This window comes from Leiobunum rupestre, chromosome 4, assembly GCF_980474605.1.
Source record: "Leiobunum rupestre chromosome 4, qqLeiRupe1.1.hap1, whole genome shotgun sequence".
In the NCBI taxonomy this organism is placed as follows: Eukaryota; Metazoa; Arthropoda; class Arachnida; order Opiliones; family Sclerosomatidae; genus Leiobunum; species Leiobunum rupestre.
Window position 1 is genome coordinate 63807803 of NC_143387.1, and position 14956 is coordinate 63822758.

General features: G+C 33.4%; 4 protein-coding genes across 5 annotated transcripts in view; 1 reads left to right on the forward strand and 3 right to left on the reverse strand.

Annotated features, from left to right (window-relative positions):
- Positions 1-229: 229 nt before the first annotated feature.
- Positions 230-3276, reverse strand: LOC149948730 (lipase maturation factor 1-like). The gene is made up of 11 exons (XM_090172473.1): positions 2929-3276; positions 2776-2861; positions 2485-2693; positions 2410-2420; positions 2196-2344; positions 2056-2121; positions 1656-1998; positions 1438-1588; positions 1193-1376; positions 1018-1130; positions 230-949 (listed from the first exon to the last, which is right to left on the reverse strand). The coding sequence occupies exons 1-11, from the start codon at positions 3134-3136 to the stop codon at positions 766-768; spliced, it is 1704 nt and encodes a 567-aa protein (XP_090028599.1). The 5' UTR covers positions 3137-3276; the 3' UTR covers positions 230-765.
- A 75-nt stretch (positions 3277-3351) lies between these two features.
- LOC149948731 (TIM double twin CX3C motif protein-like) lies at positions 3352-4239 on the reverse strand. The gene is made up of 3 exons (XM_090172474.1): positions 4104-4239; positions 3791-3931; positions 3352-3720 (listed from the first exon to the last, which is right to left on the reverse strand). The coding sequence occupies exons 1-3, from the start codon at positions 4188-4190 to the stop codon at positions 3520-3522; spliced, it is 429 nt and encodes a 142-aa protein (XP_090028600.1). The 5' UTR covers positions 4191-4239; the 3' UTR covers positions 3352-3519.
- Positions 4240-4379: 140 nt separating this feature from the next.
- On the forward strand, positions 4380-5108 carry LOC149948732 (uncharacterized). The gene has a single exon (XM_090171137.1). It carries the CDS (start codon positions 4380-4382, stop codon positions 5106-5108), a length of 729 nt encoding a protein of 242 aa, XP_090027263.1.
- Positions 5109-5537: 429 nt separating this feature from the next.
- Positions 5538-14956, reverse strand: part of LOC149948733 (fucose mutarotase-like) — a 48534-nt gene continuing 39115 nt past the window's right edge. Inside the window, exons 2-5 of one of the 2 annotated variants that reach the window (XM_090173849.1) lie at positions 7918-7989; positions 7733-7860; positions 6208-6281; positions 5538-5747 (exon numbers count right to left, since the gene is read on the reverse strand). In XM_090173849.1, coding sequence (XP_090029975.1) covers positions 5687-5747; positions 6208-6281; positions 7733-7860; positions 7918-7989 — 335 coding nt within the window. In that variant the 3' untranslated portion in view covers positions 5538-5686. Of the gene's footprint in view, positions 5748-6207; positions 6282-7684; positions 7861-7917; positions 7990-14956 lie in introns of both variants that reach the window. The other variant, XM_090173848.1, reaches the window with a different exon arrangement.

Consider the following 14956-nt stretch of genomic DNA (forward strand, 5'->3'; position numbering starts at 1 on the left):
TTTTTTAGGAATAATAATAATAATTATATTATAATAATATAGGACTATTACCTCTAGAGAAAAACCGAGTGTTTCTAATAATAACTTCTTTTACGTTATGTAAAAGTTAACTTATAATTTTCAAAGTGTTATAGATTTTGCTAAGCCTGTAGTTCACAAAGAGTGTCATACTAGTTTTATCATGATTACGTTTCTTATGATACCATAACACAAGAGAGGTGTTCGTTTAGGCTATTAAATGAGACATTTTCTGTACATATCAAAATATACCATCTAGAGCTTCGATTTAAAACATCCTACCCCATAGTATTTATTTACTATTAATGCAATACGTCAAAAGTACACTGCATAGGAATATTTACATATATAAAAAAACCTATATTTCTACAGATAGTTTCAGAAAATCATAATATGATGTATTTTGTCCTGTACTATTTTTCTTCCAAAACATACTATAAAAAATATCACAAACTGGCAAAGGAAATGAAATAGGAGTATTGAGCGATGGATACTACTCTCGTTATAATAATTATTATACACTCCTAATAATTAAAGGGAATATAACCCCCAATGTGTTCTTTATAGGAAAACCCCATAATTTTAGGGATTACTTCGGTATAAACCACGAAGCAGGGCCAAACCCTCTTGACAGACAGAAATACAGAGAGGTAATATTCCCTTTAAAAGCTTTGGGTAAAAAGTCCAATTGAAAGTGACACTAGTAGCGTATAATATATAACATGTCAAAACCTAATTTACCATCATCTACCCTTTTTTAGATCTTTTATTAATAACCCAACCAAACTTCTCAATGACCCCTTCTAAATTGCTTAGAGAGAAAGCTGGCATATAATTGGAGATGCGTTTACGTATCCACCATTGCCCCCTTTTAGCTTGCTCACTTTGCGCCGGAGCAAACTTGTAAAGATAATGTTCCGCTCTTATGAACCTATTTTAATTAGATTTTATGTCGTTAAAACGTAACGAATTTTGCAATTTTAGAATTTCCAATATTACTTCGGGGGTTTCTTTCCTTTGAAAGGATTATGAACAATCAAATCAGTCGCAACTGGATCATTTACCAATAATTTAGCAACCAAATGAATTATCCACGGATTTTGCTGATATTCCTGTAATATTAGTAAATATTTTCACTTGGTTTCTTTCTATTTAAAGATTTATAAATTTGGACCTGAAAAGCGGCGAACCACATTAACCAATCAAGGCGGTAATGGTAAGGGCTAATGATGCAGGGTCTTCTAGTCACATTTCCCGGTTTACATTTAAATTCATAGTCAAACCATTTAGCACCCGGGTCATTAGGATTATTACTATATGTTCCTTGAATTATTACTTCCATTCTCTCTTTCGTTATGCTGTGAATATTTTCAATCATCATCCGAAGTTTAAATTAAACTTAGAAATAATTTACTACACCTTCCAAATGCCCCGTACGTATTAACAATACGTAGAGGTTCAAATGACGTATTCATCATTTGAGATGACGAGAATAAGTTTAGTACCACAGGAATGCTTAAATAAGTTAGAGCTAATGCCAAGGATATATTAGTAATTCGTCTCGATCTAGCTGCAAACAGTTTAGAAAATATTTAACACTACTATAATTTTCATAAACTACTGTTTTTCAAGCTTACGCATTTCAATTTTCCCCTGGAAATCTTCGTTTTGCAATATTACAATTTTCCGTCTGCTGGTCGAGGTTTTGGTGGTGAAAAGAGGAACTAGAACTTTGTCATCAAAGTAGGGAATTGCTGGTAAAATTGTCAACCAATTCAAGAAACTCAGATTTCCACTCAGTATCAAGATGCATTGGAAAGCGATTTGTATCAAGCCGCAAATCAAACGAAACGGTCGACCCATAAACAGGCACCAGGGGATGAACAGTTCAATCAAATGATTACTGAAAGTCTCAAAACGATGAACTACCCAGGGCGTTTGATGTAGGAAATAACTCAGAGGGTTGGGAACTGGTTGAGTCTGAAAAAATTAGAAATTAGTTCTTCACCTCTTAAAAGTTTAATGACATCAATTTACCTCGTAGTGATAATCCATACACGTTAAATCCAGCCAACATGTATCTCCTCTGATTTTAATTAAACCCTGAAAAAGTTGAAAACATGGAAATTAAACTTGTTTATTGATTATTCAATTAACAAAATCTAACAGTTCTTAACTGCTCCAAGCATTATTCTGAAAAGTAGCCACCGATATCCCCATATAACTACCCACGATGGTGGAGTAGCCCTCGGATATTGCTCCCAAGATATTAAAGGACAAAGGAATATTGCCAAAAAACCAGTCTCGAGAAGTTGCGATTCCCATCCTATAAATTACAAAGCTACGCTAATCATATTTTATTAAACAGTTTTAGTTAAATATGAATCTTACCAAAGGAATACCTGTAAAAATTATGAATGAAATTGCATTTAAATAACTCAATATACTGTTTATTTAAATACTTACCAGGTTTGTCCTACATTCACGACAGAATGATATAGTATCCATAACGTCATCATTGCAATCACATTCGCACAACCAGTTAACGCAACAACGACTGAAATTGCTAATCCCGCATACGCAAATACATCCAGATAAAAATCTAAGGACTTCAAATTAACAAACCACAATAATGTTGGCACTAAAAGGGTGTTGTAAATGCCTTGTTCAGAAACCTGTAAACATCAATTTTATTAAGTTTTAAAATCAATTTTATTATTTAAATGGAAACTTTTAAGTAATTCAAGTTTTAGCTACCTGTTCCAGATATTTATCAGCGGGCAATAAGCCTTTACTTCCAATTAAATGCTTATTTTGATTTGCCGCAACCAGAAAGGCAATAGCTATGCAAATCAGAGTTCAACTTAAAGAGTATTTACACAATGTACTTTTACAAAATTGTTAATTTACCATAAATAAAGCCCAAACTTCTAAGAAATACAACTCTGGTAAACCAATATGAGCCTGATTTAAGCACTATTTCTATTGTTTTAGGTAATTCATTCTCTTTAACCAAGGTTTCTAGCTGAGATTTCTTAGAAACCTTTTCCATTTTGCTCCCTGACGAATTTTGATGCCTCCTTCGAACTTTAGCATTATCACCCTCCCTCGAGCCCATGATGATAATATTTTCAAGTAATTACTTTTAACAACTATTTAAAAACTGCAAGACAAGAGGAACTGCACTGAAACGCCATGTTTTCCTAGCAGCCATTTTCTAATCAATAAGCCAAGGGATAACACTTACATTATTGATTACTTTCCCACTATCACACACAACCGATGAATTCTACTATTTGATGGTTTTGCAATTTTATTAAATACTATTATAAATTAAAATTAATAAAATATTTATTAAAACAAACAGACTTTTGTAATTTGATTTTATATTTTTTAATTGGTTATTGGTGCTAAGTTGGTGGATTTTACAGAAAATCCATAGAAACATAGCACAGTTATTACCTATAAGACTATTCCATCACATCCAAGCCCAGATATAAATTATGCATAATTGTATCTTTGTAATGAGTCTAATATTCTGTTTTTCATAGCTGGAATGGCTTTAATGTTAGTATCAGCGCATTTAACTAAACAAGCCTCAAAGGCTATCCTCATCTTCTCGGTATCAGCTTCGCTAGTATTGCTCATAACTTTATCCGCTATTTGATCCTTGCAATCCATTGAGCATCGCATAATTCGATCCTGAAAATATAATGGATGATTCATAAATATATTTTCAAATTTAGATATAGTTATATCCAAGTTTATTAACCTGATAGTTATTTAGTTCATTTTGTAGATACGTTTGTGCTGAATTCATTCCTTGTGAACATTTCTCTATGCAAGAGTGGGTTTCTTCCATTGTAGATGACCGATCGTCACAACATTCCGCTGCACATTTATGCATTTTCGACTGCAAATTAATTTATTTTTTAATACTCGAAAATGAATGAATTACGAAACAAACGAAGAAACAATGCTACCTTGAATTAATTATTGTAAACCGAGATTCCAATAAAACCCAATAAAACTCATTTTATTACACACGATAAATATTCTATGAATAAAAATATTCCTGTAATTACCTGCATTTTTCTCATCATTGAATTATCAATATCCCTGACTAAACTTTCGATCGCATCTCTAACACGTGTTTGGGCTTCTACCGCCATTTTATTTTTAATTCTTTAAAAAATATAAAAATGATGCAACGATGATATCGATTCAAAGGTCCATAGGAAGTGGCGCCACCTGTGAAGTCTACCTTAAATTAACTGACTATGATTAATTTTAAAATGAATTTATTTTATTTAGAATATATTTAAGCCTTATAGTAGTTAGTTTCAAATAAGTACCTACAAATGTATCGTGACGATGAAGACGAGGATAAATTTAAAGATTCGGGATACGTTTCTTTGAGCTTCGAGACATCTCAACAGGAATTGCAAAATGACAGGGATGGCCATAGTCCCGAAGCAACAAATACAACCGTTCCACCTAAAACGAATGACTTTAACCCATCTAGGAGCACAATACACGGTCTCGTACCAAAGATCCATAACGTCGTGTCGAGGGCGGAGACAGGATGCGAGGTCAACGTTTTGTACTTGGCAATGAACATCAGAACGGCGGAATACAATCCTCAATCGTACCCCAGCGTCAACATCAAGATCATGAACCCCATGTCCACGTTGATGGTGTTCGCCAACGGTCGCATGGTGTGCGTCGGTGCCAAAAGCGTCGATGACAGTAACTTGGCCATGAGAAAGACGATTCGGCTTCTGCAAAAGGCCAAACACCCAGAGGCCGGATTCCTCAAGTACTCTATCTGCAGCATCATGGCTACCTGCAGTCTTCACTTTCCCATCAAAATCGAGGAATTTTTGACCTTACACGGACAATTTTGCACGTACTCCCCCGAAATCTTTCCCGGAGCCTATTACCGTATGATTCGACCAAGAATATGCATTATTATTTTCGTTAACGGAGAATTGGTTTTCACCGGAGCTAAGAGCGTGGACATAATCGAAGAGGCTCTCGATAAGATCTACGATATTTTGGTTAATTTTAGGAAGGCTAGTGTATCTTAGAAGTTTGATATTTAAAGGGCAACCAAAGTGCCGTGGCAGAAACTGCTCAAAGAGTCAAAACTGCACGGTGACGCTGAAGCTAGTTACCTTTGGTGTTGTACGACAGCGCCACGGGTGGTATTTATCTGAACTAGATAATTCCACATTTTCTCCTATCGCCAGATTCAGGGTGCAGTTTGAACAGATTTTGACACTTAGTTTTCACCACCTCATTGTTGCTTTTTGCCTTATGATAGAAATAACAGTGATCTATTCCCAGATAATTATTTAAGTTATGCAAAAATATTTTGATACATAAAGTATAATATTATTAATATTTATTTTTCAAAGTAGATAATACCTATTTGCCTACGTATTCCCAAGAAAAATATTACAAGGTTTGTTTATTTTGTGTCAAAGTGTAAAGAAAAACTACATTTGTATATTTAGAATATATTTATTTTCTGATTATAAAATTATTAAACTATAGACCTTTTGAATTTAATAAAACCATTTGGTAAGAAAATATAACATTTATAACGCTTTCATCGCGTTTATCAATCGTAGTCTGTCTGTAGGGTGGATTCTCGAGTTGAAATCTAGGAAGCATAGTCGACTAGACCCTTCTTTAGAATAATATTGCCATATTTACTTGTTTCACTGTGTTGTGAAAAAAAAGCAATTATAAATCTACGGTAAGAATTTATAGCGTTTTCCATTTGATTGCTCAAGATTCGCTCTGAATCTGTCTCTGACGTCATAGATCTCGCCCCAATCGACTAGAGTAAAAAAGCAAATGGAACATTCCATGAACATATTCCCGCGCTTTGTTGTTTTTCGTCTGCTTGTAATTTGAATTTTCGCGTCTTGGTCTGCCATTTTGCCAAAAAATCTAAAAGGAACACGCGAAAATTTGCTCCGATCTCGATCCGTTGATCTGTCAAAATCGGCAGATCGGTTTTGGGCGATCTCGGAGCACCCGAGAGCGTGAAATGGAACACCCGAAACTTGATCGGAGCAGATCCGAGCACGCTAATGGAACATAAAATGTTGATCAGAGCGATCTAGAGTGCTCGAGAGCAGTCAAATTGAAAACGCTATATAACAACATTGAACATACCCAGTATGTACGATGGCGTAAGCTTTAGCTGCCTGTTCGTAAAATTCGAATCTCTCGACTTCTTGAAATCTTATCTGTAAAACGTTCGGGGTTAATTTAAAAAATAAAACTAGCTATTATCGTAAGTAACATCAAGGGCGTATTTAAGGGGGGGGGGGTTTGGGGGTTCAACCCCCCCCCCCCCGAAATACTGATGACTGGGGGGATGCCTAATAAAAATCAGTGAAACTTCCGTCAGCACCCGCCCTTGAATTTTTCCCTCAAAACCCCCCCTGAAATAAAATCCTGGATACGCCCTTGAGTAACATAATAACAATAAGTATTTCAATTAGGAAAATTATCCCCGAACTGATTTTCAGAGCTACAGGGTTGCCACAAAATTTTTCAGAATCAAATTCCCTGACCATTTGAAGAGATTTTCGCCAACTTTTTAAGGCAAAAAATTTTATTTTAACCTTTACTTTTATCAGAAGTCAATAAATTTGAATGGCCTTATATTTCATTAAAAAGGTTATTACATAGTTGGAAAAATTAGCCAAACTTACAAGGAAATAAATGATAATCATAGAATTTGTCATAGATCTACAGTCAATTTACCTTCAAAAAGTGCCCAGATAAAATAAAATTCTGACTGTTTACAAATTTTAAAAATTCCCTGACTTTTCCGGCAACCCTGTGCTGTTGCGCAATCTAGTTTTAATTCAAAATAGAGCCCCCTAGTGTCTAAATATGCCTAAGGCGAAATATACTACTACGAAGGCAACTAATACGATACTCAGTCCGAGTGCAAGTCCAAGTCGGTGCTTCGTGAGAATGTTAGTGTCGAAAAATTAGCATTAAAACAATAGGAAGTGTCATACTTATTATTATGATAATTTATGCTATTATCAAGAATGTATTCCTTTCAACCATGAATATCGAAGTGCATTAGGAAAGGTAGGAGGGGCTTCGTTACTATGACGTTGATCACGTGCGGCCACCGAGCGGCAGCCATTCTTAAATTGTTTTGAAAATAAAATAACATTGGTGGGAGGGGCTTCGTTACTATGACGTTGATCACGTGCGGCCACCGAGCGGCAGCCATTCTAAAATTGTTTTGAAAATAAAATAACATTGGCTTTCTGGTTTTGATGTTGCTGATGTGACGTATCGATGACGTTTAGCTACGAAAAACCCTGGACATAAAGAGTAAATTCGACGAGGCACCCTGTTTTTAGGCATAAACTGAACTGAGCTTCTACGTATTTCGTGACTAATGAGCTACATAAAAACGAGTTCAGTAAGCGAAGCTTATTTAATAGAAAAGCCTATAGTTTGAAACTTGGCTAGTTTCACGACAAAGGCTTAACGCGATTTTTATTTCGTCAATTTTAATAAAGATGTTTTGGATTGAACGAAAATAGTTGAAAATATCGGTTCGATATTTATCGTTGAAATGAATACATTCACGCAATTATTAAATATAAAAGTAAATTACAGATTGTTTCTCGGCGTCGTCAATAATTTTCTTATAAGTCTCCCAGACCTTCGCTTTATTGCCCATGGTCTCTTTGTCCATCTGCACCACTTCCATGACCTTGACGGGGGTAAAAGAATAGGAATCCAAAGGAAATAACTCCATGATACCTTTCAACAAATCCGGAATGCTATGACCTAATGGAAACGGTCAATTTACACCCTTTAGAAAATTAACTATCGATTTGTCAATACCGTCCGCTCTGATTTCTTTAGCGTTGGCAGTTCTGCAAACGTTACTGGTTGGAAAATGTATATCGGCCAGTACTACAAAGAAAAACAAAAAATAGAAAACACCGTTAGATTTATTTTGATATTAAATTTGAAAACATTTTTATTTCAATTCCATTTCGCAGTTTTGCCAAAGAACCGGAATGACACAGTCTATTCTACGAAGAGATATATACCGTATACACTCACTCCCTACTTGACCATCAAGGCGATTGTCCGAAAAGGGGGTGGGTAATGTTTTTAAACTGGTCAAATCCATTTGGGTCAAGACAAACGGATAAAAAAAGCTTTACTCTTTAAGAAGAAAGAATACTGTAAAAATATATCAATCTCTAAGAATTTTAGTTTTTTATTAAATGAGGGTATTTCGTCGGAAAATGGTCATCTCTGTTTCGGTCAATCGCTAGTGGTCATCCCGGTCCTTGTATCAAAAAAAAATATTAAAAGGACATTCCCTCTACGATTTAAACATTTTACAAAACGACAGAACAAAAACTCGTGATGTTTAGTCATTTGCCTATATTGTTCCTAACCGTTTAAAAATTAAGACAATCAAGACCTCTCTACAAAACAATATCATAATCTTTTGAGAGACGTATCCACTTGGACGACTAAACTAATGGACGCGAAGCTAGTTTGCGCTTGGGTCTTTTAAAGCAAAGCCGCTCGTAGCGCCACGGTGTCCGATATTGGAAAAGATTTCTACCCAAATATTAAAAACTCACGCAATAATTTTTAGCTCAACATCTAACATTTACGGAAGTGCGTTGTTTTAGGGTGGAAACTTTTCTCGATTCTATCGCTAGGATCTCTGACGGGCGATGCAATTTGAAGAATGGGGTTTTTCTTAGGATTCAGATCCATTAGTTTATTTGTCTCAAGTAAAATATAAAAATTAAACTCCATAGCACGAACCGATTTACCAAAGGGAGAACTGGAATCGGAAAAGTGTCCTTTCCAATGTAGTTCTACCTAATAGGAGGTTAAATAAACCCCTCTCTGACTGTCTTGCCCCCCTGTTGAAAAATGGTGCCAGATCTATGCGTAGAAAATTCTCAGCTTTGGCAGTATAAAGAGAAACCATATACAAACCAGTTATGTCTAGTCACAACAGCACAAACTCTATAATCGGCTATGAATGATCTTTTATTTAAAGAACTATTTATTTAGATATTTTTATAAGTAACAGATGCCGCCATCTATTGGGCGAAATCGAGGGTATTAATAAAGACGACTTTTTCAAATGCCAAATTTTCTAAATTTCAAACTTATTCTAAATATACTTTTCAGAAAAAAATTTAACGATAATGTTAAACCTAAAACGATTACTTATAATATAAATTATTAGATGACCAAAATTGCATTATATATAAAAATAATATATCATAAAATATAATTTATATGCTATAAAATAATATTATAAAATATAATTAATCTATAACTATAAGTCTTAAAGTTTGTCCTTTTATTTATTTATTTGTATGTCATGTTCCTAAAAACTCGAGAACGGTTAGCTCTAGAGCTTTGAAATTTTAACTCAATGTTCAAGGCCTGATTTACAATACCTGACATGGTTATTAATCTAATTCAATTTTACTTATAATTCAATTTTATATTACTCGACTTTGGACTTTCACCTCTTTGTTTTCCTTATCCATCTATTTTTATAAAATAATATTATAAAATATAATTAATATGCTATAAAATAATATAAAATATATAATTAATATGCTATAAAATAATATTATAAAATATAATTAATATGCTATAAAATATTATTATAAAATATAATTAATATGCTATAAAATATTATTATAAAATATAATTAATATGCTATAAAATAATATTATAAAATATAATTAATATGCTATAAAATAATATTAAAAAATATAATATGCTATAAAATAATATTATAAAATATAGTTAATATGCTATAAAATAATATTATAAAATATAATTAATATGCTATAAAATAATACTATAAAATATAATTAATATGCTATAAAATAATATTATAAAATATAATTAATATGCTATAAAATAATATTATAAAATATAATTAATATGCTATAAAATAATATTATAAAATATAATTAATATGCTATAAAATAATATTATAAAATATAATTAATATGCTATAAAATAATATTATAAAATATAATTAATATGCTATAAAATAATATTATAAAATATAATTAATATGCTATAAAATAATATTATAAAATATAATTAATATGCTATAAAATAATATTATAAAATATAATTAATATGCTATAAAATAATATTATATAATATAATTAATATGCTATAAAATAATATTATAAAATATAATTAATATGCTATAAAATAATATTATAAAATATAATTAATATGCTATAAAATAATATTATAAAATATAATTAATATGCTATAAAATAATATTATAAAATATAATTAATATGCTATAAAATAATATTATAAAATATAATTAATATGCTATAAAATAATATTATAAAATATAACATTTATAAAAATGTTATATTTATAAAAATTAATTAATATAATAATACTTCTGAATAATAATTAATATTCCGTTCAAAACTGAAAATCAAGATGGGGCGTAGGTAACAACATAACCGCGGTTGCAGTCCCAAATTCTTCCTCGCGTGTCGTATGAAACAGTTATGAGAAAATCAATATAATAAAGAATTTCCTTCCTTTCTAATCGTATATTAAAAACAGCAAGATCGCGAGCAAGAACGCGATATTATGAGTGGCGGCTTGGCGGTAAGTCCTATTTTGCGGAAAGAATATTTTGCATACTCTTGCAAAACTAGTGCGAACGTAGCTAATGCGGCTATTTTCAAGAATAGCGCCCCCTCCTATATATTTGTTTTGATTGTGCTATAATTTAGTATTTTTCGCAAGGAATCTATTGCCGTTTAAAATTTTCGGAAATGAATACTTAAGGAGATATAGTTAATTTAAATTATCCAAAGTCTATACATTGGCGCCGCGTATTCGCTTCGCTCGAGCGCTGGGGGCGCGTGGTGCCTCCCCAACCGCATACAAAAAAGTCATGGGCCATCTATAACGCGACCTAGAGGACAGTACCAAGCCTTACGCATCAAGTATATCATTTTAAAGCAACTGTCGGCTCTATCATTGCCACCTGTATTATGAAAAGGCCCCTGTTATTAGAGATGGCCATGAATCTATCCGAATCTTCGAAAAAAATGACTTTCGTGGAGAGCGTGGAGCCATCTATTAATGGGAACGGAAGCTAAAATTCCAAATAGCGAAACAATGACGTCGTCAGAGAGCCATTATGGAGTATTATATTTAGACCACTTTTACTCTGCTTAGTGAACTTTAACCTAAATTATATATCCCATATAAAATATATTGTACACAATTAATATAATTGAAGTTATTGACAAATTTACAAACGAGCCAATCAACGCGAAGCATACTTTTATGTCCCGCCTTTTGAGTCAAAATGTAGCTTCAGCATCTTGTTTTGATTTCGACGCTAGCGACATCTGTTGAAAAAAGAGCTACTTCACCTAGAGCCGACACTTGCTTTAAATTAACTATATCTCCTTAAGTATTCATTTCCGTATAATAATTTTAACGGCAATAGATTCCTCGAGAATATTACTATATTATAGTACAATCAAAACAAATATATAGGAGGGGGCGCTATTCTTGAAAATAGCCGCATTGGCTACGTTCGCACTAGTTTTGCGAAGTGGGCCACTTGTTTGTGTTGTGATTTTTACGATTGTAATTAGAGTGATAAAAAGATATGTTATAATAATTGTTATTCATGCAAGCTGTAATATTAGGGAGTTGATTTTAATAATTGTGATTGTATTTAAAGGGAGAGAATTATAGAATAGTGAAATAGAGGGGGTTAGTAGAAGTGTTCCTACCAATAGATTTTTATTTTGAGCGGTTGAGATAGGTTCGTTTGGTGAAAGAGAAGCTATGTATAAAAATAAAATAATTAAGCCCCCCAATAGTACTAAGATAATAATGTAACTGATAAGACTTATTTTAGTTAAAAAAAATGCCTTAATTGCTCAATAGGACTTGCCCGGGATGGCAGAGCAACGCTAAAAATCGTCTCAACGTAGATATTCTCCCTACAGTAGAAATACACATATTCTTGATACGCGTTACAAGCGAATAACATTAACGGTATACTTACGCCTAAAATATGTACTATATACTTCAGACTGTATAATGAGATATTCGTCGCTTCGTGACAGCCCACAGAGGTGTCAATTTAAGACGTTAAGTTTTAATTGAAAAATGGCAACGTCGGGTTGTCGACTAAATTGCTTTTAATTGAAGGGGAGCGTAGGTGTTTGTTCGGAGGTTCCTCGCTTGACTTAGATTCACGTGTCCCAAAAGATTAGCTCGCCTTTCTCGGAAAAACGGGATTATAAGCATTACGAGCGTATACTAAATTAACTAATTTTGTTTACAAAGTCATCGGGATTAGATGACCTTTTGACTTCGCTTACGCATAATCCTAATTCTTAATCTGGCAAGGGTAAGGCGTGGGAAGTAAGTCACGAAGTTTGCGCATAGTTTGGGGTAATGGCTCAGAATCATCTTTGCGGGTCCATTAAGTTGGCCCGCGACCTTATTAAATTAAAAATTTTGATAGCCTATCATGTTGCACCCATAATGCACCAAAATGCACCGTCACTCCCGTGTTTTGCACCGCAGCCGTTTAGTGGTAATTAAAAAAATTAATTTCGCGGGCCAAGTTAATGCAGCCCGCGATATATTGATATTCTGACCAAAAAAGAGCTTATCATGTTGCACTTGCACCAAGAGTGCACTCAAATGCACCGAACATAGTTTAATTTTGCACCAAACGGTTTTCGAGTTATTCAAATTTGAAATTTCGCGGGCCAACTTAAGTGTTGTGTTACACCCATTTCTATGGTTGCACCCCCATTTATCTAAAATCATTTTAAGAACCTCATTAAGAAAATTTCTTGAACTAGACCCTTCACGGTCAATTTGACGAAGTCGACGTTTTTTTTATTATTCCCTAAATATAAAAAGCTTTACATACTTTAAATTCTTAGTATTTATTTTAAAAATAATTATTGAATGGTAAATTTGTCATGTTTTATATAAATATAAAACTTTGATTTAATTGTAATTTATCTTTTCCATTAAATCACAAAACAATTTGTTATGGAAATTTTTTATTTCTTTCGTATGACCATTGGGTTTTTTCCACATGTATATTAGAATTTTAGAAGAATAAAAGATAAATTTATTTTAAAACAAACTAAGATTATTATTTAATTTAGATAAATTGGCTAACACTTATCTATTTTTTTTTTCGAAGTGAGTGTTTGAACCTTCATATGTAGTAAAAGATTTAAAATTGTGACCATATAATTTCGTAACTATACTTTTAATCCTTTTTCCTAATTATAAAATTTGCCGTTGTTGGAAATTACGAATTTTTTTTTAATTTCAAGTGTTTTTCTCGAATTAATTATTTTGAAATAACCAATTTTAAAATTAAGGTAGTGTGATAAGGTATTTAAGGAGATACGAACACACGAGTTATCGGACTAACCAAGACCGAAACATGCATTTGGGGTTACAACAACACACAAAAACTATGATAAATAACACCGATTTTGTTCAAACTCGGGGGATTGGTAGACCTTCATGTAACTTGAAAAATTCTAAAGGGATTTTATTCAATGGGCAACGGTTTTGCCATGGCAACGAAAAATGTTTTTGACAACATAAAATAACATGGGATTTTGACCGATTTCCCTGTGAAAAAAATTTAAAAAATTGATAAAAATGTGACCAATTTTGATTTTTTTCGTCAATTTTTATCAATTTTTTTTATAATTTTGGTATTTTAATTTTTCTTCAATTTTGTAAAATGTTTCACAGGGGGGGGGGGGACCCCTTGGAATCGGTCAAAATCCCATGTTATTTTCAATGGGAAAATTTCCATTTTAAGTTGTCAAAAACATTTTTCGTTGCCATGGAAAAACCGTTGCCCATTGAATAAAATCCCTTTAGGATTTTCAAGTTACACGAAGGTCTACCAATGCTTCGAGTTTGAACAAAATCGGTGTGTAACACCTCGGGTCGTCTCCTTGTTAGCGGGATAGTGTTAGAAAGTGTCCAGAGCGAACGCGATAAGCTGGACGGGTCATAAAAGGGAGAGAGAGCTTTTAAATGACAGATAATTACGCCAGCTGAAAGAAAGAAAAGAGTTTTAAGGCTATACGTGTATAACTAAACTCTTAACGTTGGTGATATAACATTTCAATGAGCCTGCTACCATAAGTTAATGATACCTCTAAGTAGACAAATGGCTATGCTGCCTATGGCGGATATGCTTGTCCAAATTGACCTATGTCTCTCCGTACTGCGTATCAAAGTAGCCTTAACATAGACTTGGAACTGCCGAAGCTGACGTTTCTTTAATCCCGTTTGGTGCAAGGCTAGCTTGAACTTCCCCAAAAGAGATAAATTTCGGTATTCCCTTAGAAAATTCGTTCCCCCCGCAGAGGACAAAGAACGTTTTTTTGCTACACTCTTTTTAGAAACGTTTACTGGGCGCCGCCATTATCGTACAGACAACCATCGAGCAAGCCCTCTACCACAGAAATTTCTTCCCCCCAAAACCGGTTTTTTCATCACCCTCCCCGTAGACTGTAAGGTAATGGCGGTCGATTGCGGAGGTGCGTTTAAGAGTATAGTTTCATTCTCGACCGCACAGCGGCGCTGGGTCCGAGATATTTTTCAAAACTTTCATTTTCGCGGGAATCGGAGAGATAAGATTTGACATCACATTTTCTGGACAAAGATTCCACCTTGAAAGGGCTTATTTGTCTACTTAGAGGTATCATTAACTTATGCTGCTACCCATAGGCCTAGATAGAAATCTTTTCGAAGCGGTTTGAAACTGGTAGTCACTAACACGTGGGTAAAGAATGATTAGGAAGCATTTTCTCGATGT

Bases quoted from the DNA above. Each gene is read 5' to 3' on its own strand.
- LOC149948732 (XM_090171137.1), top strand. From the start codon at position 4,380: ATGTATCGTGACGATGAAGACGAGGATAAATTTAAAGATTCGGGATAC.
- LOC149948730 (XM_090172473.1), bottom strand. From the start codon at position 3,136: ATGGGCTCGAGGGAGGGTGATAATGCTAAAGTTCGAAGGAGGCATCAA. The intron at 2,122-2,195 runs GTTAAGAACTGT...CAACTTTTTCAG, and splicing joins TCAGAATAATGCTTGGAGCA to GGTTTAATTAAAATCAGAGG. The intron at 1,589-1,655 runs GTAAGCTTGAAA...AACTGTTTGCAG, and splicing joins CCAGGGGAAAATTGAAATGC to CTAGATCGAGACGAATTACT.
- LOC149948731 (XM_090172474.1), bottom strand. From the start codon at position 4,190: ATGGCGGTAGAAGCCCAAACACGTGTTAGAGATGCGATCGAAAGTTTA. The intron at 3,932-4,103 runs GTAATTACAGGA...ATTAATTTGCAG, and splicing joins CAATGATGAGAAAAATGCAG to TCGAAAATGCATAAATGTGC. The intron at 3,721-3,790 runs GTTAATAAACTT...TTATATTTTCAG, and splicing joins ATGAACTAAATAACTATCAG to GATCGAATTATGCGATGCTC.